The 23047-nt window shown below is 43.1% G+C and overlaps 1 protein-coding gene across 1 annotated transcript in view; it reads right to left on the bottom strand.

Annotated features, from left to right (window-relative positions):
* The window catches only part of FAM124A (family with sequence similarity 124 member A), a gene marked incomplete at its 5' end in the record, with an annotated part of 108194 nt that overhangs the window by 56021 nt on the left and 29126 nt on the right, over positions 1-23047 (bottom strand). The window contains one exon of the mRNA XM_079722006.1: positions 21617-22350. Within this exon, the coding sequence (XP_079578132.1) occupies positions 21617-22350 (734 nt within the window). The remainder of the gene's footprint in view (positions 1-21616; positions 22351-23047) is intronic.

The following is a 23047-nucleotide window of genomic DNA, read 5'->3' as shown; positions in this document are numbered from 1 at the left end:
ACAAACTGTACAATCTAAAAGAAATGGAAAAATTCTTAGGAACATACAACCTACCAAGAATGAATCATAAAGAAATAGAAAATGTGAACAGACCAATTAGGTAGGGAAATTGACTTGGTAATCAAAAATCTTCCAACAAAGAAAACCCCCGAACCAGATGGTTTCATTAATGAATTTTAACAAACATTTAAAGAAGAATGAATGTGAATCCTCAACCTCTTCCAAAAAAGTGAAAAAAAGGGGACACTCCCAAACTCATTTTATATGGCCAGCATTACCCTGACACCAAAACCAGAAACAGACACTACAAGAAAGGAAAACTATAAGCCATATCCCTAATGAATACTGATGTAAAATTTCTCAATAAAACACTAGCAAAGATGGCGGAGTGAGAGGACATGGAGTTCCTGTCTCCCCACAACTAGGGCACCTACCAGATGCTGGTGGGGTACCTCGATGCCCAAAGAGAGGGGAGGAACCCCTGAGCAACCAAGTAGGACATGGCGGGGGAGAGGGGGTAGGAGGAGTGGAGGCCAGATGGGACTGGTGCCCCTGAGGCGTGGCTGGGAGAGGAGAGGGGTTCCCATGCCTGGAGGGACCCTTGGGGGCTCAGAGGATCAGGGAGGAGCATGGCTAATGCGCTCCTGGACCTGGTCCTCTGCCCTCCAAGGCCCCCTCTGGCCGCATGGGTCCTAGGGGCGTAGGAAGGAGGGAGGAGTGGAAAAGAGGAGGAGAGGTGGATGTGAGGGAGACCCTCCAGGACCGGAGGATCAGGGGATGTGTGGCGGGCACTTCCCCCACCCACTCAGGCCCCGGGAAGCCTGTTGGGCTTCCAGGCCTGGTCCCCTGCCTTCTGGGGCCCCCTCCGACCACATGGGTCCTAGGGGCATAGGAGTGGGGGGGAAGAAGAGGAGAGGCCAACGGCAAGGGACCCTCCAGGATTGGAGGATTGGGGGAATGTGCCTAGCATTTCCCCTGCCCACTTGGGCCCAGGGAGCCTGCTGGGGTCCTGGACCTGGTCCTCTGCCCTCCGAGGCCAGAGGCACTCCTGGGCCCCTCTGGCTGTGCTGAGCCTAAGCCCCGCCCCCACCCCAGGGCTTTTCCGGCCCTGTGGGTCCTAAACATAGGCCCTGTCCCCACCTAAACCCCACCCACCACAGCCAAGGCCTTTCCTGGCTTTTTTTTTTCCCCTCTTTTTTGCTACTGTGGTTCTGTTTTACCTTCCAGTTGTTGTTTCATCTATATATATGTTTTCTAACATATCTGTTAGTTTTCTAATCTTATTTTATTTTTTACTCCTATTTTTCTTTTCTTTTTTTTCTTTTGCTGCCCCACATGGCTTGCGGGATCTTGATTAACAAGCTGGGGGGTCACGCCTCAACTCCTGTGGTGGGAACTCCAACTCTGAACCACTGGACTAACAGAGAACCTCAGACCCCAGGGAATATTCATCGGAGTGAGGTCTCCTGGAGATCCTCATCTCAGCACCAAGAGCCGGCTCTACCCAACAGCCTACAAACTCCAGTGCTGGAAGCCTCAGGTCAAACAACCAGTAACAGAGGAACACAATCCCACCTATGAAAAAAAAAAATGAGATCACAAAATAATATGTCACAGATGAAGGAGCAAGGTAAAAACCTACAAGATCAAATAAATGAAGAGGAAATAGGCAACCTACCTGAAAAATAATTCAGAGTAATGATAGTAAAGATGATCCAGAATCTCAGAAATAGAATGGAGGCACGGATTGAGAAAATACAAGAAATGTTTAACAAAGATCTAGAAGAACTAAAGAACAAACAAACAGAGATGAACAACACAATAACAAATGAAAAATACACTAGAAGGAATCAGTAAAAGAATAACTGAGGCAGAAGAATGAATACGTGAGCTGGAAGACAGAATGGTGGAAATAACTGCCGAGGAGCAGAATAAAGAAAAAATGTTGAAAAGAATTGAAGACAATCTCAGAGACCTTGGGGACAACATGAAATGCACCAACATTCGAATTATAGGGGTCTCAGAATAAGAAGAGAAAAAGAAAAAGACTGAGAAAATATTTGAAGAGATTATAGTTGAAAACTTCACTAACACGGGAAAATAAATAGCCACCCAAGTCGAGGAAGTGCAGAGAGTCCCATACGGATAAACCGTAAGAGAAACACACCAAGACACATATTACTCAAACTAACAAAAATTAAATTCAAAGAAAAAATATTAAAAACAGCAAGGGAAAAGCAAAAAATAACATATAAGGGAATCCCCATAAGGTTATCAGCTGATTTTTCAGCAGAAACTCTACAGGCCAGAAGGGAGTGGCAGGATATACTTAAAGTGATGAAAAAGAGAAACCTACAACCAAGATTACTCCTACCAGCAAGGATCTCATTCAGATTTGATGGAGAAATCAAAAGCTTTACAGACAAGCAAAAGCTACAAGAATTCAGCACCACCGAACCAGCTTTACAACAAATGCTAAAGTAACTTCTCTAGGCAGGAAACATAAGAAAAGGAAAAGACCTACAATAACAAACCCCAAACAATTAAGAAAATGGTAATAGGAACATACATATAGATAATTATCTTAAATGTAAATGGATTAAATGCTCCAACCAAAAGACACAGACTGGCTGAATGGATACGAAAACAAGATCCATATATATGCTGTCTACAAGAAACCCACTTCAGACCTAGGGACACATACAGACTGAAAGTGAAGGGATGGAAAAAGATATTCCATGAAAATGGAAATCAAAAGAAAGCTGGAGTAGCAATACTCATATCAGATAAAATAGACTTTAAAATAAAGACTGTTTAAGAAATAAGGACACTACATAATGATCAAGGGATCAATCCAGGAACAAGAAGCAACAATTTTAAATATTTATGCACCCAACACAGGAGCACCTCAATACATAAGGCAAATGCTAACAACCATGAAAGGGGAAATCAACAGTAACACAATAACAGGAGGGGACTTTAACATGCCAGTTACACCAATGGACAAATCATCCAAACAGAAAATAAATAAGGAAACACAGCTTTAAATGACACAACAGACCAGATACATTTAATTGATATTTATAAGACACTTGACCCGAAAGTGGCAGAATACACTTTCTTCTCAAGTGCACACAGAACATGCTCCTGGATAGATCACATCTTGGATCACAAATCAAGCTTCGGTAAATTTAAGAAAATTGAAATCATATCAAGCGTCTTTTCCGACCACAATGCTGTGAGATCAGAAATGAATTACAGGAAAAAGACTGCAAAAAACACAAACACATGGAGGCTAAACAATATGTTACTAAATAACCAGTGGATCACTAAAGAAATCAAAGAGGAAATCAGAAAATACCTAGAGACAAGTGACAATAAAAATACAATGATCCAAAATGTATGGGACACAGCAAACTCAGTTCTAAGAGGGAAGTTTATAGCAATACAATCTTACCTCAAGAAACAAGAAAAATCTCAAACAACCTAACCTTACACCTAAAGCAACTAGAGAAAGTAGAACAAACAAAGCCCAAAGTTAGTAGAAGGAAAGAAATCATAAAGATCTGAGCAGAAATCAATGAACTAGAGATAAAGAAAACAATAGCAAAGATCAATGAAACTAAAAGCTGCTTCTTTGAGACAATAAACCATATTGAAAAACCTTTAGCCAGACTCGTCAAGAAAAAAAGGGAGAGGACTCAAATCAACAAAATTAGAAATGAAAAAGGAGAAGTTACAATGGACACCACAGAAATACAAAGGATCATAAGAGATTACTACAAGCAGCTATATGCCAATAAAGTGGACAACTTATAAGAAATGGACAAATTCTTAGAAGTGTACAACCTTCCAAGACTGAACCAGGAAAAAATATAAAATATGAACAGACCAATCACAAGCACTGAAATTGAAACTGTGATTAAAAATCTTCCAACAAACAAAAGTCCAGGACCAGATGACTTCACAGACTAATTCTACCAAACATTTAGAGAAGAATTAACACCTATCCTTCTCAAACTATTCCAAAAAATTGCTGAGGGAGGAGCACTTCCAAATTCGTTCTACAAGGCCACCATCACCCTGATACCAAAACCAGACAAAGATATCACCAAAAAAGAAAATCACAGAACAATATCACTGATGAACATAGATGCAAAAATCCTCAACAAAATACTAGCAAACAGAATCCAACAACACATTAAAAGAATCATACACCACGATCAAGTGGGATTTATCCCAGGAAGGCAAGGATTCTTCAATATATGCAAATCAATCAATGTGATATTCCATATTAACAAATAAAGGAATAAAAACCATATGATCATCTCAATGGATGCAGAAAAAGCTTTTGACAAAATTCAACACCCATTTATGGTAAAAACTCTCCAGAAAATGGGCATAGAGGGAACCTACCTCAACATAATAAAGGCCATATATGACAAACCCACAGCAAACATCATTCTCAATGGTGAAAAACTGAAAGCATTTCCACTAAGAACGGAACAAGACAAGGATGTCCACTCTCGCCATTCTTATTCAACATAGTTTTGAAAGTCCTAGCCATGGCAGTCAGAGAAGAAAAAGAAATAAAAGGAATCCAAATTGGAAAAGAAGTACAACTGTCACTGTTTGCAGATGACATGGTACTATACATAGAGAATCCTAAAGATGCCACCAGAAAACTACTAGAGGTAATCAATGAATTTGATAAGGTCACAGGATACAAAATTAATACACAGAAATACCTTGCATTCCTATACACTAACAACAAAGAATCAGAAGGAGAAATTAAGGAAACAATCCCATTTACCATCGCAACAAAAAGAATAAAATACCTAGGAATAAACCTACCTAAGGAGGTAAAAGACCTGTACTCACAAAACTGTAAGATACTGATGAAAAAAATCAAAGATGACACCAACAGATGGAGAGATATACCATGTTCTTGGATTGGAAGAATCACTATTGTGAGAATGACTATACTACCCAAAGCAATCTACAGATTCAATACAATCCCTATCAAATTACCAATGGCATTTTTCACAGAATTAGAACAAAAATTTTACAAGTTGTATGAAAACACAAAAGACACAGAATAGCCAAAGCAATCTTGAGAAAGAAAAACGGAGCTGGAGGAATCAGGCTCCCTGACTTCAGACTATACTACAAAGCTACAGTCATCAAAACAGAATGGTACTTGCACAAAAACAGACATATAGGTCAATGGAAGAGGATAGAAGGCCCAGATATAAACCCATGCACATATGGTCACCTAATTTATGACAAAAGAGGTAAGAACATACAATGGAGAAAAGACAGCCTCTTCAATAAGTGGTGCTAGGTAAACTGGACAGCTACATGTAAGAGAATGAAATTAGAACACTACCTAACACCATACACAAAAATAAACTCAAAATGGATTAAAGACCTAAATGTAAGACCGGACACTATAAACCTCTTAGAGGGAAACATAGGAAAAACACTCTTTGACATAAAGCACAGCAAGATCTTTTTTGACCCACCTCCTAGAGTAATGAAAATAAAGACAAAAATAAACAAATGCGACCTAATGAAACTTAAGAGCTTTTCCACAGCAAAGGAAACCATAAACAAGATGAAGACAACCCTTGGAATGGGAGAAAATATTTGCAGACGAAGTGATGGACAAAGATTAATCTCCAAAATATACAAACAGCTCATGGAGCTCAATATCAAAAAAGCAAACAACCCAATTAAAAAATGGGCAGAAGACCTAAATAGACATTTCTCCACAGAAGACATACAGATGGCCAAGAGGCACATGAAAAGATGCTCAACATCACTAATTATTAGAGAAATGCAAATCAAAACTACATTGAGGTATCACCTCATACCAGTCAGCATAACCATCATCAAAAAGTCTACAAATAGGGGGCTTCCCTGGTGGTGCAGTGGTTGAGAGTCCGCCTGCCGATGCAGGGGACACAGGTTCGTGCCCTGGTCCGGGAAGATCCCACATGCCGCAGAGCGGCTAGGCCCGTGAGCCATGGCTGCTGAGCCTGCACGTCCAGAGCCTGTGCTCCACAATGGGAGAGGCCACAACAGTGAAAGGCCCGCATACTGCAAAAAAAAAAAAAAAATCTACAAATAATAAATGCTAGAGAGGGTGTGGAGAAAGGGGAACCCTCCTATACCATGGGTGGGAATGTAAATTGGTGCAGGCACTATAGAAAACAGTATGGAGGTTCCTTAAAAACCTAAAAATAGAACTACCATATGACCCAGCAATCCTACTACTGGACATATATACTGAGAAAACCATAATTCAAAGGACACATGTACCCCAATATTCATTGCAATACTATTTACAATAGCCAGGACATGGAAACAACCTAAATGTCCAATGACAGATGAATGGATAAAGAAGATGTGGTACATATATACAATGGAATATTACTCAGCCATGAAAGGAATGAAATTGGGTCATCTGTAGTGATGTGGATGGACCTAGAGTCACTCATACAGAGTGAAGTAAGCCAGAAAAAGAAAAACAAATATCGTATATTAATGCATATATGTGGAATCTAGAAAAATGGTACAGATGAACCTATTTGCAGGGCAGGAATAGAGACACAGATGTAGAGAACCAACATGTGTACACAGAGGGGGAAGGGGAGGTTGGGACAAAGCAGGAGATCAGGATTGACATATATACACTACCATGTGTAAAACAGATAGCTAGGGGGAACATGCTATACAGCACAGGAAGCTCAGGTCAGTGCTCTGTGACAACCTAGATGGATGGGATGGGGGTGGGGTGGGAGGGAGGTCCAAGGCGGGGGGATATAGGTATACATATAGCTGACTCACTTCACTGTACAGCAGAAACTAACACAACACTGTAAAGCAATTATACTCCAATAAAAAAGAAAAAACACTAGCAAAGCAAATTCAGCAGCACATTAAAAGGATCATCCACCATGATTAAGTGAGATTTGTCCCAGGATGCAAGGATGGTTCAATGCATGGAAGTTAATCAATATGATACATCACATTAATAGAATGAAAGAAATATCAAATGATAATCTCAATAGATGCAGAAAAAGAATTTGACAAAATTCAATATCTGTTCACGTTAAAAATTCTTAACAAATTAGGTATAGAGGGAACATACCTCAACATAACATAGGCCTTATATAACATGCCACAGCTAACATCATACTCACTGGTGAAAGGTTGAAAACTTTTCTTCTAAGATTGGAAACAGGACCATGCTTCCCTCTCTCACCACTCCAATTCAACACAGTACAGGAGTCTTAGCCAAAGCAACCAGGCAAGAATAAGATAAAAGCCATCAGCATTGGAAAGGAAGAAGTAAAATGGTCTCTATTTGCAGATGACATGATTTTATATATAAAAAGTCATAAAAACTTCACCAGAAAACTATTGAGCTAACCAGTGAATTCATTAAAGTTGCAGGATACAAAAGTAACATACAAAAAATCAGTAGCTTTTCTATATTCCTAACAATAAATTATCTGAAAAGGAAATAAAGAAAACAATCTCATTTACAATAGCATCAAAACCAGTACAATACTCAGTAATAAATTAAACAAAGAGGTGAAAGTTCTGTACACTGAAAACTGCAAGACACTGATGAAAGAAATTGAAGGAGGCACAGATGAATGGAAAGGTATCCCATGTTCAGGGATTGGAAGAACTAATATTGTTAAAATGTTCATACTACCCAAAGACATCTATAGATTCAATCTAATCCCTATTAAGATTCCAACAGCATTTTTTTATAGAAATGGAAAAAAAATTCTAAAATTTGTATGGGACCACAAAAGACCCAGAATACCCAAAGCAATCCTGAGAAAGAAAAACAAATCCGGAGTCATCACACTTCTTGATTTCAAGCTGTATTATAAAGCTATAGTAATCAAAACAGTATGGTACTGTCATAAAAACACATGCATAGACCAATGGAACAAAAGATGCTCTGTTATGGTGGTAAGAAGAGTAATTTTTTTAAAAATCTCTAATTTCCAAAAATATTTTGGGTAATTTGGTTTGACTACTTTCTAATAAAAATATAATAACAACTTTAAAAATGAAAACATCAAACTAAAAAACTAATAATAGAACTACCGTATGGCCCAGCAATTCCACTCCTGGTATATATCCAAAAAACCCAGAAACACTAATTTTAAAAGATATGCACCCCAATGTTCATAGCAGAATTATTCACAATTGCCAAGATATGAAAGCAACCTAAGTGGCCATCAACAGATAAACAGATAAACAAGATGCAGTATATATATACAATGGATTACTACTCAGCCATAAAAGAGAATGAAATTTTGCCATTTGCAGCAACACAGATGAACTTGGAGGGCATTATGCTAAGTGAAATAGAAACAGAAAGGCACTATATGATATCACTTACATGTGGAATCTAAAAACTAGTGAATATAACAAAAAAGAAGCAGACTGACAGATACAGAGAATAGACTGGCGGTTACCAGTGGGGAGAAGGAAGTGGGGAGGGGCAGGATAGGGGGTAGGGAATTAAGAGGTATAAACTGTTAAGTATAAAAAGGCTACAAGGATATACTGTACCACACAGGAAATATAGCCAATATTTTATAAGTATAAATGAAGGATAACCTTTCAAAATTGTGAATCACTATATTGTACACCTGTAATTTATATAATACTGTATATCAACCATACATGAATAAAAAAGGATGCCTACTTGGGAGCTAACAAAAAAAATATTAACACAAGAGGAAAATTCAGTGGAAATTAAAATAGGTTTTTTGGCCCAATGTTTGAAGGTTCAGCCAACCACTCAGAGCTGTCCGAATAGGATGTGGTCTAGATCGGTGGGATCTAGAGACCCAACTCCTAACTGCTGGCTTCCCGAAGGTTTCTGCTATGGTCTTCCTGTTTTCCCAGCCCCGGAGGGAGGCGCCCCTCCGGAGCACACCCTCTGCACCCCACTTTGCTGTACCACAGCTTGTACGTCACACTCCATGGAATGGTCTGGGATCCGTCATGAACTTGGAGCACAGGACTCTATTGTTCATCTTTGTCCATCTCCAGTAGCATGTCTGACTGAGAGGAGATATTCAAAGTGTTTGTTGACTTGACCAGCTCCCCAAAGCGCTGGACCGTCCCCTTCTGTTGCAGTTTACCTACAGGCACCACGCGGTCGGCCTGCTGGGTACCGGCCCTACCTGCTGGTAGTCGCTTGCCACATGCAGAAACAGCAGCCCTTTCTTCCAGGTCCACCACCAAACCAAACCCCTTTGGAAGCAGAGCCCTGGACAGACCAAACTAAATAAGCTAAGTGAGACAAGTGAGACAGGCAGGCCACAGGGGAAAGCTGTTCTAAGACTGAGAGCAGAAAACACTGACTAAAATTCCTCAGTTTCCTTCCTCTGCCTCAAAGATCTGATTCCAAGTCCTGCCAAGGTCTATAATCATAGTTTACTTCCTTTTTTAACCTAAAAGCAAATTACTCTTCCTTCCACGCCTGAAGGAGCTATGATGTCACTTACACATTCTGCGGGAATAGCAAACTCAGACGATGCTCCAGGAAATTATTTTCTAGGGGTGACTTTCAGCCAGCCTGGGCAATCTGCACAGATAAAATAACCCAGTGCAGGCAATGTGGTTGACTGAAAACAGCAATTTTCTTCAGAGTCTGGACTGGGAGCCAAAACCCCAGGGCGGGTGTAGCATGCTGGCGTGCCCAATGGCCTTCCATTCACTCAAACCCCTCCCTGCCTGCACGTGTGGATGCCCTGCCCCTTGGGTCACTGCACCTGCCCTGAGAACACCAGAGACCAAGGGGCAGGAGGGACAAGCTAACGTGTGCTGAGTAGCTGCTGGGCATTGCACTTGGGGCTGGGAACAGGACACAAACAGTTTCAGGAAGCTCTGGGCTCATCTTACAGACACCGCTTGTGACTTGTACTCTTTTTTTTCTTTTAATTGAGATATAATTGACATATTGCATTATATTCGTTTCAGGTGTGCAACAATGATTCAATGCATGTAGTTTAAATTGCAAATGATCATCACAGTATTGTGACTTGTGCTCCTGATGTTCTGTCCTGAGCCTGCTACTAAGTACGGTTATAATAATTTTAAAAAAGGGAATGTGCCCCAGGCAGTGCTTATCAAACACGAAGCGACAACTGGGTAGTCCTGCTTAGAATATCCTGAGCCCGGTGCACATGTAGAGAGGATGCTACAGGCGTCAGCACCTGGGAGCTGGTTAGAAATGCAGGATCTCGGGCCCCACCCTGGACCTCCTAGATCCAAGTTTCTGGCGGTGGAGCCCAGGGATCTGTGATTTTCAGGTCTGCTGAAGCTTGAGAGGTGCCAGCAGAGGGAACACCCAGGTCCCGGCTGTGTTCCTCGGAAAAGAATAGGGAAGAGCACGTACGACTTCCCTGGTGGCACAGTGATTAGGAATCCACCTGCCAATGCAGGGGACACAGGTTCGAGCCCTGGTCCAGGAAGATCCCACATGCCGAGGAGCAACTAAACCTGTGCGCCACAACTACTGAGCCTGCGCTCTGGAGCCTGCGAGCCACAACTGCTGAGCCCGTGCGCCACAACTACTGAGCCCGCGTGTCACAATTACTGAAGCTGGCTCACCTAGAGCCCGTGCTCCACAACAAGAGAAGCCACCGCAATGAGAAGCCCGCACACCGCAACGAAGAGTAGCCCCTGCTCGCTGCAACTAGAGAGCCCGCGTGCAGCAACGAAGACCCAACACAGGCAATCAATCAATCAATCAATCAATCAATAAAATTTTTTAAAAAAGAAAAAGAATAGGGAACAGCACAGCCAGCACGGGTTCCTGAGTCAAATGTCCCCAAGTTTGCTCCCAGTCTCACCATTTGCTGTTGGTAATTCTGGGCATGGCAGTTACTGACCTACATCTCCGGGTGTGCGTCTGCAGGATGGGGATATGGGTGGTCTCCGGATGGTAGACGCGCTGAGAGGGTTAAGTAAGGAAGGTATTAGAGTGCACTTAGCCTACAGTGTGGCAGCTCCTAAGCAAGCAATTAATATTCACTATCACACCATTATTATTTCTTGGGTAAACTCTTCCCTGCATAAGCTCCTCCCCAGACAAGAAGCTGACCAACTGGAGACGGTCTGTGTCCGTTTCTGGCAGCTAGAAGCAGAGGTGCCCAGCCTGCAGGGGGGACAGTGTTACATTGTCGCGTGTGTCGTTTGGCCCTCCCAGAGATGCCGGCTGACCCACCCCTTCCTCTCCCACCTCTCCTGGGAGCAGAGGGCCTCGGCAGGAGGAGGGCTCCTGTCCGCATGGCCACTGTTCTCCCTGGGGCCCCCAGCCTGACCTGAGGGGTGGGGGGAGGCCACCCCTCATCCTCTTTGCCCCCTGCCCTGCGTTTAGCACCGGAGTCCCCCTTGCCATCAGCCAGCAGGCACCGTGGCCCAAGGAGTCCTCCCACGGGCGCCTGTCACGGTCCCCTCCTCCGGGCCCTGGTCACTCTTCCTCTGTTTGTAACCACCAGCCAGGGCTCTCCCCCTGCTCAACCTGCCTCCGTGGGCCTGCCCAGAACAGCCCCAAGTCCCCACCTCTCTCCCCTTCTGTCTCCTTTTTTTAACAAATTCGTTCAACACTGAGTGTCTAATGTGTGCCAGACACCGTTAGAGGCACTAGGGACCCAACGGTGGGCAAAACCGGGAAAGTCCCTGCCCTCCAGGTGCTCAGGGTCTGGTGGGAGGGACGGACAAGCCTCTATTCGGTCAACATGCAGTGAGTTAAAGGGGATGGCGCCATGGGGAAAAGGCAAGCAGGGCAGGAGTACGGCTGCTGGCACGTCTGTGTGCGCAGGAACAGGAGAGGGAGGTGCCCTTCATGCTGCGGCCGGGGAAGGCCTCGCTAGGGAGGGGACACGGAGCACAGACCTGAGGAGGTGGGGGAGAAGGAACAGCCACGTGGCCAGCTGGATGGTGGGCACAGGGACAGAGCAGACACAGCATGTTCTGAAGGGTCAAGAGGGAGGCCAGGGTGGCTGGGGCAGTGATGGGAGAAGAGCAGGGCAGGGAGGCAGCCTCCCACCGCGAGGAAGCTGGCTTACACTGCACGAGGGAAGGGGCAGGTGGCCCCCGGGGGTTCTGGGCACGGGAGTCACATGGTCTGGCGTACGTTCCAAAAGGACCTTCTAGCTGTCCAGTGGAGAAGTAAGGTAACTGGTCAGGAGGCCTGGGAGCTACTTTAGGTGGGGTGGGCAGGGAAGGCATCTCTGAAACCTGCATGATGAGAAGGAACCAACCATGTGAAGACCCTGGAGGAGATCATTCCAGGCAGTAGGTGCAAAGGTCCTGAGGCAGGAATGAGTTTGCTGCATCTGAGGAAGAGAAAGCAGGCCAACGTGGAAGGCACAGAGGGAGCAGAGGGAGAGACGTGCGAGGTAAAGCCAGAGAGGTGAGCCGCTGATGGAAAGCCTTGGGCCTTGGTGAACGTCCAGAAGGGCTGCCAGAGAATGGGAACCCTTTGGAGAGTTAATTTTGAGAGACATGATATGATGTACCTTTTATGATGAGGCACATAAACACATGCATACAAGTGGTGCTTGGGATCCAAGGACAGCACGTTAAGAATTTCTGCTGTAGAGTCTAGATCTGGAGTGTGTCGGGTGAAGCGTCGATGCCTCACTTCAGTATTTGCTCAATTCTTTCCAACCATCACCCTCTTTATCGCCTAGTGCAGAATACGGCGTACTGTACCCCGCAAACAAAGAGCAAGCCTCTCTCTGCTTTCTTAAAAAACATGTCCCATCCTCATATATTGCTGGTGGAAATGTAAAATGGCACAGCCACTACAGAAAACAGTATGTTTTCTGTAAAACAGCAGTTCCTCTCCTCAAAAAATTCAACATACACTTACCATGTGACCCAGCAATTGCACCTCTGGGTACAAACGCAAAAGAAGTAAAAGCAGGGACCCAAAGAGGTATTTGCACACCCATGTTCACAGCAGCATTATTCACAATAGCCCAAAGATGGAAGTGCCTCACCTGTCCATCAACGGGTGAATGGCTAAACAAAATATGGCACGTTCATAACAGAATATTATTCAGATTTAAAAAGGAAGGGAATCTGACACATGCTACAACTTGGATGAACCTTGAGGACATTATGCTAAGTGAAATAAGCCAGTCACGAAAAGACAAATACTGTATGATCACACTTACATGAGATTCCTAGAGCAGTCAAGCTCATAGAGACAGAAGGTAGAATGGTGGTTGCCAGGGGCCAGAGGGAGGGTGTATGAGCCATTACTGTTTAATGGGGACAGAGTTTCCATTTTGCAAGATGAAAAGAGTTCTGGAGATGGAGGTGGTGACGGTTGCACTATGATGTGAGTGTGGTTAACACTCCTGAACCATACTTCTTTTTTTTTTTTTGCGGTACGCAGGCCTTTCACTGTTGTGGCCTCTCCTGTTGCGGAGCACAGGCTCCAGACGCGCAGGCTCAGCGGCCATGGCTCACGGGCCCAGCCGCTCCGCGGCATGTGGGATCCTCCTGGACCGGGGCACGAACCTGTGTCCCCTGCATCGGCAGGCAGACTCTCAACCACTGCGCCACCAGGGAAGCTCTGAACCATATATTTTTAAATGGTTAAGACAGTAAATTTTATCGTTATGTGTATTGTTATGTGTATTTTACCGCAATTAAAATTTTTTTAAAAGTCCCTGAAGCCCACTTAGTCCCTCAATTGCATCCTCATTAGCACCCATCTCCCTGTCCTCACAGCGCTGATGGCCCCAGTATTCCGGGACTGACTGTCTAGACAATCTCCTCGCTGGGTGAAGAAGACAAGTAAATGAGCTGGTGTGAATGAAATCTTAAAAGCTCTCCAGTGAAGACAGTCCTCGAGACTGAACCTGGCAGCCCTTTCAACTGGTAACAATTCTGCGTGTCAGGATTTCTTGTCTTTTAAATGCTACTTAAAACCTTTGGTTTAAGCCAGTTCCCTGTTCTGCCTTATGAGGATGCAAAGGATAGCTGGCGACCATCCTCTATGGAAGAAGTCTTCCAAAGGCTTAGACGCCATTGTTAAATTACCTTACCGCTTCAAAGACATGGAGTGACCTGCTTTCCACATTTTTCCAGCCTAAAATTGCAGCTGCATTCTCTTTGTGAAACTGACCTTTGGGTCCTCAACTGTGCTTCTCTGTGTTTGGATGGACCCCAAATCACTTCTTAAGGAGTTTAGCCTTGCCCATGGCACTCCCGTGGAAGACCTCCAAGGGAGGCGGTGGCCTATCGTTGAGGCCTGTGTCCTTGTCAGGCTCCTTAGAGCTCCCTAAGAAGACATCAACAGGGCTTCCCTGGTGGCGCAGTGGTTAAGGATCCGCCTGCCAATGCAGGGGACATGGGTTCAAGCCCTGGTCCAGGAAGATCCCACATGCTGTGGAGCAACTAAGCCCGTGCACCACAGCTACTGAACCTGTGCTCTAGAGCCCGCGAGCCACAACTACTGAAGCCTGCGCGCCTAGAGCCCATGTTCTACAACAAGAGAAGCCACTGCAATGAGAAGCCCACGCACCACAATGAAGAGTAGCCCCCGATCGCCACAACTAGAGAAAGCCAGCACACAGCAACGAAGACCCAATGCAGCCAAAAATAAATAAATAAATAAAATTTATTAAAAAAAAAAAAAAAAGAAGACATCAACATACAATGTCCCTCGCGATCTACCAAAAGCTTAGCTGAGAGAAACAAATTTGGGGAGATTCTCTGAAGGTGTATCCCTCCCTCTGGGATTCAGCCAAGGCCCCAGGAGCTGCAGGCAGGGACCACCTTGTTTTGCCCAGCCTCCCTTTGTGCAGTGGCTTTGCTGCACGACACTTGGCTGGGCACCCTGCCCACCCTGCAGGCTCCGTGTAAGAAAGCCTTGCGAAGCCTCGATGCAGCTGTTCTAGAGCACAGTTGAGGGCGGGCTGCCGACACCTCACTGGACATGAGAAGGTGGAAGCAATGCTGCTCCCAGGATGCAGAACCTGGAATAGTTATGCATCTGAAGCATAGTTTATTTTTGCCTCATAGATTCTAAATTGTATCACTGCTGATTTTCCATTCTGTTTTTGCTGCTGGAGAACTCAAAATCAAAATTGGGGCCTATTTCTGGAAGAATACTGTCCACAGAACTTTCTGCAATGATGGAAATGTTCTGTATATGTGCTAACCAATATGGTAGCCACCAGCCACATGGAGCTACTGAGGACTTGAAATGTTCTAGTGAGACTGAGGAACTGAATTTTTTATTTTAATTCACTTAAATGTTAAATTTAAATGGCCACATGTGGCTAGTGGCTACCAGTTGAACAGCACAGCTCTCAGATAGGAAATGACATGCACTTTGGATGTCATACTTGGTTTACTTGACTTTCCTATCATTATTTTTCCTCTACTTCAAGTCCCTTTGGTATCTAATTATTTTTATTAATCTTTCTTGTATGATCTATATCTTTGTCAGCCAACCTAAGTCTTTTTATAAAAAAATGTGGGAGCTACCTATAAATACAAAAACACCCCCAGATAACACAGCCATGTTCCCAACTTTTCTGACCAGATACTCCTTCCCCCCACTTTTGTGAAATACAGAGTAATTAATATGTTCATTTAAGGGAAGGGAGTCCCAGGAACGGGGGAAGAGAAGACTTCTCTTCTGTTTCTATGTTCTGTTTCTTCATCTGGGTGTTGCTTATGCAAATGTTCAATTTGTGAAAATTCACTGAGCATGTATTTGTGATGTGCACTTTTCCTTGTATATATCATTTATATTATTCTTCAATAAAAAGTAAAGAGAAATGTATAAAGAGAACTTATTATGTTCCAAGTACAGTGTTAGTTTACTTCTAGTTCGTGTAACAGATCTCGGCTATAGAAAGCTGTAGTTTCGATCATCAAGCATTGATGCAAATTTCTAAGATGCATTTTCTAGAGGGATCTTGGGCAATATCCGATGCTGGCAACTCCCCACCCACCTCCTCTCCACCTTTTTCCCCCTGGATCAGGCAATGCCAAGAAAGGAGAGGTGAGTTTCAGGAGGTAGAAGGCTTTCTTTCCATCTAATCAGATCTTAGTTAAAAACATTTCCAAATTCTTATAAGCGGCTGAGTAGCTCCCAGAAACAAACCTCTCAGCTTTTCTCCTCCAGAGGAATTAAACGGGCTGGAGGAGGTCTCTGAAATACGGAATGTTAACTCGATGGGGCAGGATGAGGAACTGAAATGCAATCTATATATTAAGAACGCAACTAGAAACTACCCAACCAAGATTGCCTTCAACGTATAAGTGCACCCAATGGAACAAAAGCATGTATGTTGAAAATGAAACTTGGGAAACACATTGCTAAGGAGAATGTAAAAAAAAAAAAAAAAAAAAAAAGGCGTTCTCTCAACTGTGTCCCTCCCTCCACGACCAAAATATATTAATTTTGCTAAAGAATGAAGTATAAATTTTTACTTTTAAAAGTAATTTAAAGAGGTGGGCAGGCGTATCTCTCATGCTAGAGCAGAGGATGGCTTTCTGCAGTGATGCAGTAAATAGTAACCTGTTCAAACAGCCATAATCAAGAACTGTGAGAGGGACTATTAGTCATTTCTGCCCACATTAATTTAACTCTCTGGCATATTACTATTTTGAACAAAGGCCCAAATTCCTGAGACCCCGTGATACAAATCTTTTTTTCTTACTCTTTTCACTCTTGGATGCTCTAAATTCAAAAGCCTGCACCCATACAGATTGTATAGCCATTTGAATCTGTGGCTTTTCTTTGAAATATTCTTTCAATTATTCCTTTGAGTGGAGTTCAGGCCAAGCTTTCCTACTTTATTCTTTCATTTACATTATTACAGGGATTGAGAGCAAAAAATATTCTAAATACTGCAAAAAGGAAAAAGTCCCTCAGAAACAATCACATTCATTTTGATCTTTTAGTATAAACAAAATCCTTTCATTAATTTTTACTTACACAACTGCATTGTTTTGCATAAAAAAATGGCAGTCTTCAAACACAGAAGAAAACTTTTCTCACATTTCAAAAGGGATTATAAAACTGACACCACAGAAATACAAAAGATCATAAGAGGTAACTACAAGCAACTATATGCCAATAAAATGGACAACCTGGAAAAATGGACAAATTCTTAGAAAGGTACCATCTCCCAAGACTGAACCAGGAAGAAATAGAAAATATGAACAGACCAATCACAAGTACTGAAATTGAAACTGTGATTAAAAACTCTCAACAGCAGAAACTAACACACCATTGTAAAGCAATTATACTCCAATAAAGATGTTAAAAAAAAAAACTCTCAACAAACAAAAGTCCAGGACCAGATGGCTTCACAGGTGAATTCTATCAAACATTTAGAGAAGAGTTAACACCTATCCTCCTGAAACTCTTCCAAAAAGCTGCAGAGGAAGGAACACTTCCAAACTCATTCTATGAGGCCACCATCACCTTGATACCAAAACCAGACAAAGATACCACACAAAAGAAAATTATAGGCCAATATTACTGATGAACATAGACACAAAAATCCTCAACAAAATACTAGCAAACCGAATCCAACAATAAAATAAAAGGATCATACACCACGATCAAGTGGGATTTATCCCAGGGATGCAAGCATTTTTCAATATCCACAAATTGATCAGTGCAATACACCACATCAACAAACTGATGAATAAAAACCATATGATCATCTCAATAGATGCAGAAAAACCTTTTGACAAAATTCAACACCGATTTATGGTAAAAACTTTATAGAAAGTGGACACAGAGGGAACCTACCTCAACATAATAAAGGCCATATATGACAAACCCACAGCAAACATCATTCTCAATGGCAAAAAGCTGAAAACATTTCCTCTAAGATCAGGAACAAGACAAGGATGTCCACTCTTGCCACTTTTATTCAACATAGTTTTGGAAGTCCTAGCCACGGCCATCAGAGAAGAAATAAAAGGAACCCAAATTGGAAAAAAGAAGTAAAACTGTCATTGTTTCCAGATGACATGATACTATACATAGAAAAGATGCTACCAGAAAACTACTAGTGCTCATCAATGAATCTGGTAAAGTTACAGGATACAAAATTAATACACAGAAATCTACTGCATTTCTGTACACTAACAACAAAATATCAGAAAGAGAAATTAAGGAAACAATCCCATTTACCATGGCATCAAAAAGAATAAAATACCTAGGAATAAACCTGTCTAAGGATGCAAAAGATCTGTACTCCAAAAACTATAAGATGCTGATGAAAGAAATTGAAGATGACACAAACAGATGGAAAGATATACCATGTTCTTGGATTGGAAGAATCAACATTGTCAAAATGACTATACTACCCAAGGTAATTTACAGATTCAACACAATCCCTATCAAATTACCAATGGAATTTTTTTTGCAGATCTAGAACAACAAAATCTTAAAATTTGTATGGAAACACAAAAGACCCTGAATAGCCAAAGCAATCTTAAGAAAGGAAAATGGAGCTGGAGGAATCAGGCTCCCTGACTTGACTATACTATGAAGCTACAGTAATCAAAATAGTATGGTACTGGCACAAAGACAGATTTATAGATCAATGGAAGAGGATAGAAAGCCCAGAAATAAACCCATGCACCTACGGTCAATTAATCTATGACAAAGGAGTCAAGAATATACAATGGAGAAAAGACAGTCTCTTCAATAAGTGGTGCTGGACACCCACATGTAAAAGAATGAAATTAGAACACTCTCTAACACCATACACAAAAATAACCCTCAAAATGGATTAAAGACCTAAATGTAAGACCGGATACTATAAAACCCTCGAGGAAAACATAGGCAGAACACTCTTTGACATAAATCGTAGAAATATCTTTTTGGATCCACCTCCTAGAGTAATGAAAATAAAAACAAAAATAAACAAATGGGACCTAATAAAAACTTAAAAGCTTCTGCACAAAAAAAACTATCATAAACAAAATGAAAAGACAACCCACAGAATGGGAGAAAATATTTGCAAATGGTGTGACCAACAGGGGATTAATCTCCAAAATACACAAACAGCTCATGTAGCTCAATATCAAAAAAACAAACAACCCAATCAAAAAATGGGCAGAAGATCTAAATAGACATTTCTCCAAAGAAGACATACAGATGGGCAAAAAGCACATGAAAAGATGCTCAGCATCGCTAATTATTAGAGAAATGCAAATCAAAACTACAATGAGGTGTCACCTCACACTGGTCAGAATGGCCATCATTAAAAAGTCTAACATACAATAAATGCTGGAGAAGGTGTGGAGAAAACGGAACCCTCCTACACCGTTGGTGGGAATGTAAATTGGTACAACCACTATGGAGAACAGTATGGAAGTTCCTTAAAAAACTAAAAACAGAGCTACTATATGATCCAGCAATCCCACTCTGGGGTATATACCCAGAGAAAACCACAATTCGAAAAGATACTTGCACCCCAGTGTTCACTGCAGCACCATTTACAATAGCCAAGACATGGAAGCAACCTAAGTGTCCAGTGACAGAGGAATGGATAAAGAAGATGTGGTACATATATACAATGGAATATTACTTAGCCACAAAAAAGAATGAAATAATGCCCTTTGCAGCAACATGGATGGATCTACAGATTATCATACTAAGTGAAGTAAGTCAGAGAACGACAAATATCATGATATCACTTATATGTGGAATGTAAAAAAAATGACACAAATGAACTTATTTACAAAACAGACACAGACTCAGACTTTGAAAACAAACTTACAGTTACCAAAGGGGAAAGGTGAGTGGGTGGGAGGGATAAATTAGGAGGTTGGGATTAACATATACACACTGCTATACATAAAATAGATAATCAACAAGAACCTATTGTATAGCACAGGGAACTCTACTCAATACTCTGTAATAACCTATATGGGAAAATAATCTGAAAAAGAATATATATATGTATATGTATAACTGAATCACTTTGCTGTACACCTGAAACACAACACTGTAAATCAACTATACTCCAATATAAAATAAAAATTAAAAAATAAAACAAATGCTAGCTAGAGTTTAGTTCAGTGAATAATAAAGCAATATTATTTCTTATTTGCATAGTTCAAAGGGAAATCTGAAAATTATTCCTCTAAATCATAAATATCTCAAGGTGACCTTTTTGACTTGAGCCATGTGGCCTGGCTGTAGTTTGAGCCAGGTATCTGTCATGTGCCAAATTCTCACTTCATTTTGCGATATGTGGATTATAGTTCTGATGTTTAATGCCCAAACCAACAAAAACTATGAAACTTTACCTGTGATTCAAGTAAATACAATCAGCACCTTTCAAGACAATGTCCCCGAACTTGCTATCAGCTTTCTCCTGTCAGGTAGCCATATGTGAAAACAGATGCCAGAGGCAGAGGTGTTTCAGAAAGACAAAATCCTATATGCCTGGACGGATTTACCTGTTAATGCTAGAAAGCCTGGGTCTTGAAAGCATTTATCAGGTAGGGTAGGTATAGGACCTTCTTTTTTTTTTTTTTTTTTTTGTGGTACAAGGGCCTCTCACCGTTGTGGCCTCTCCCGTTGTGGAGCACAGGCTCCGGACGCGCAGGCTCAGTGGCCATGGCTCACGGGCCTAGCTGCTCCATGGCATGTGGGATCTTCCCGGACCGGGGCGTGAACCCGTGTCCCCTGCATTGGCAGGCGGACTCTCAACCACTGCGCCACCAAGGAAGCCCAGTATAGGACCTTCTTAAATCTGTATGCTGAACTTTGAATTCTAGAGTATAACTAATGACGTCTAAAGAGTTTGGGACGATCACTGGAAGGATGGGAGGAGAAATGGGTCCAGTAATTGAGCCAAGACATTAACCACAGAAGCAACAGAACAGTCTACTGCATCCATTTCCTTCCATGTATACACTCCCCCTTCCTAAGCTGAATGAAAGAAGCTCCAGAGGCATCACGTACTCCTTAAAACACCAAGAAAGTCATTTCCAATGATCACTGAATTTGATCACCTATTGCCCAGTAGCAGAAGGGTGGAAGGGTAGAAGCGGGGGGAGGCACCAGAGCGATGAAGAAAACAGGTATCTTCTCTACTGAACGTCAACATATTTTACAATTGTCATAGATGGGTCTTCCTGAAGTTCCTTTGTGGAAGTGAAGAATTCATTGGTAAAAACTCCCTACTTGTGAGGGAGTAGATTAAGGAATCTTTAATACCAAATCCCCTGGGATATCAGTTCATTCTAAATCCCCGGGAGCCACAAGCATTTAGTGGATGCTCAAACAGGTGGGTGAAGAGGCGCTAGAGGAATCGGCCATTGCTTGCCTGGGGCACAGGCCAAGGCAGCTAAGTGAAAACTGTTTAATTAGAGTATGGACACCTTGACTTGATCTACGAGCCAGACAGAGGGTCACTGATCTTTTTTCTTAACTCATTGTTCTGTAACAGGTACTAACCAGGGTTTCTGGCAGAACCAATTCACTTGTTCCTCTGTTCTCCCCAGGTGGAGATAGACACAGACAGACAGACAGACAGACAGACTTCCCCCAAGGTACCTGCAGAAGGATCTTGTTCCCATCGTGGTCCTCCGTCTGCCAGCGTCCCTCACTGATGGGTCTGCAGGGGTTGGGCAAGAGAGGCACCAGCTCGCCAATGTCCTTGACTCGGAACTCCAGCACGGAGGAATCAGTGGGGACCGGGGTCTGGTCACAGGGCAGTCTCTTCAGGGAGAACTGGATGTCCACATCCAGACTGGAGAAAATGGGGAAGATGCAGAAGTCCATTTTCCTCTGGCTGGGGCTCCGCCTGAGTATCAGCTCGTAGAACTTGAGGATGTCGGCGTAGTTGTCATGGCGACAGTAGATGGTGAAGCGCACGATTTCCTTGCCGTAGTGCACAGGCCGGATGGCCCACAGCGGTGTCCCAGGGGCCAGAGTGAAGAACTCCTGGCTGCAGGGCAGGTAGGGCAGAAACCTGCTAGGCACGCGCTCCGTGTGGTGATGGCGCCAGGGTGGCCGCTGCAGCATGCGGTGCAGCTGCAGGATCTGTTCCTCGCCGTACTCCTCCTGCAGAAAGAGGACCACCGCCAGGGCTGGCTGAGCCACCTTGGGGGCCTTCCTCCGCCGCCGGGACGCCCTCCTCTCAGAGACCCTGAACAGCTGGAGGTCAGGGTGGATCCAAGCCAAGACCTTGTCGATGGCCTCCTGCAGGGGTCGGGATTCCCCTGGGTCTGCGATTATGTGGATGCTGACCAAGAAAGGGTCCTGCGCTTCCTCCACGGAGAGCTCACCTAGCAGCACAAAACAAAACCCAAGAAACAAATGGTGACTATTTCATCGAGATGTCCTGTGATAACATGCAAGGCCTCGGGCAGGAAGAGAAGCTAAATTTTAACTGAACGGACTCCTTGATTGTTTTGAAATTCGGATCCCAAGTTCACGTGCAAACACTACTGTTGCAGCACCCTAGCAGCCCCAAACTCAACAACTATTACTCACACTGGTTCCCAAGCTGGGCGCTGTCAGGACAACCTTGGTGTGGTACTTTATCAGGTTGAGTGTATTTTCTATTGAACAGCACAGAGTCAAGTCTCCATGGGTTTGGAAAGGAAAACAGGGCCCTTAGGGAAGATGCTGTAGCACTAAGTGCACACCATTTAGAATTTCCGTAGGTAACTGCAGTGCCTTCCCCCACAAATGGTCCCTATATCATTGCACTTCTCTGGTTTGCTTATTTCATTGGTTTGTTCATCGGTTTGTTCATTCATTTAACATTTATGGAATCCTTTCTTCACCAGGCACTTACTCTAATGGACACATCAAGCCCTGACTGGTGAGGCATGCTGCCAACTGTGTCCTGATGGTAGGGTGGCCGGGTGGTGACCATCTTGCTGCTCGAGACCCAGCGGGGAGCGGGGCGGCGAGCGCCGTGTTCTTGCGGTCGGAGCCTCCAGGGGCTGTGGTTAGGGGTGGGGTGACGCACGGTCG

This window comes from Hyperoodon ampullatus, assembly GCF_949752795.1.
Source record: "Hyperoodon ampullatus genome assembly, chromosome: 16".
In the NCBI taxonomy this organism is placed as follows: Eukaryota; Metazoa; Chordata; class Mammalia; order Artiodactyla; family Ziphiidae; genus Hyperoodon; species Hyperoodon ampullatus.
The sequence above is the reverse complement of the archived record's forward strand: the minus strand, read 5'-3'. Positions and strand labels throughout refer to the sequence as shown.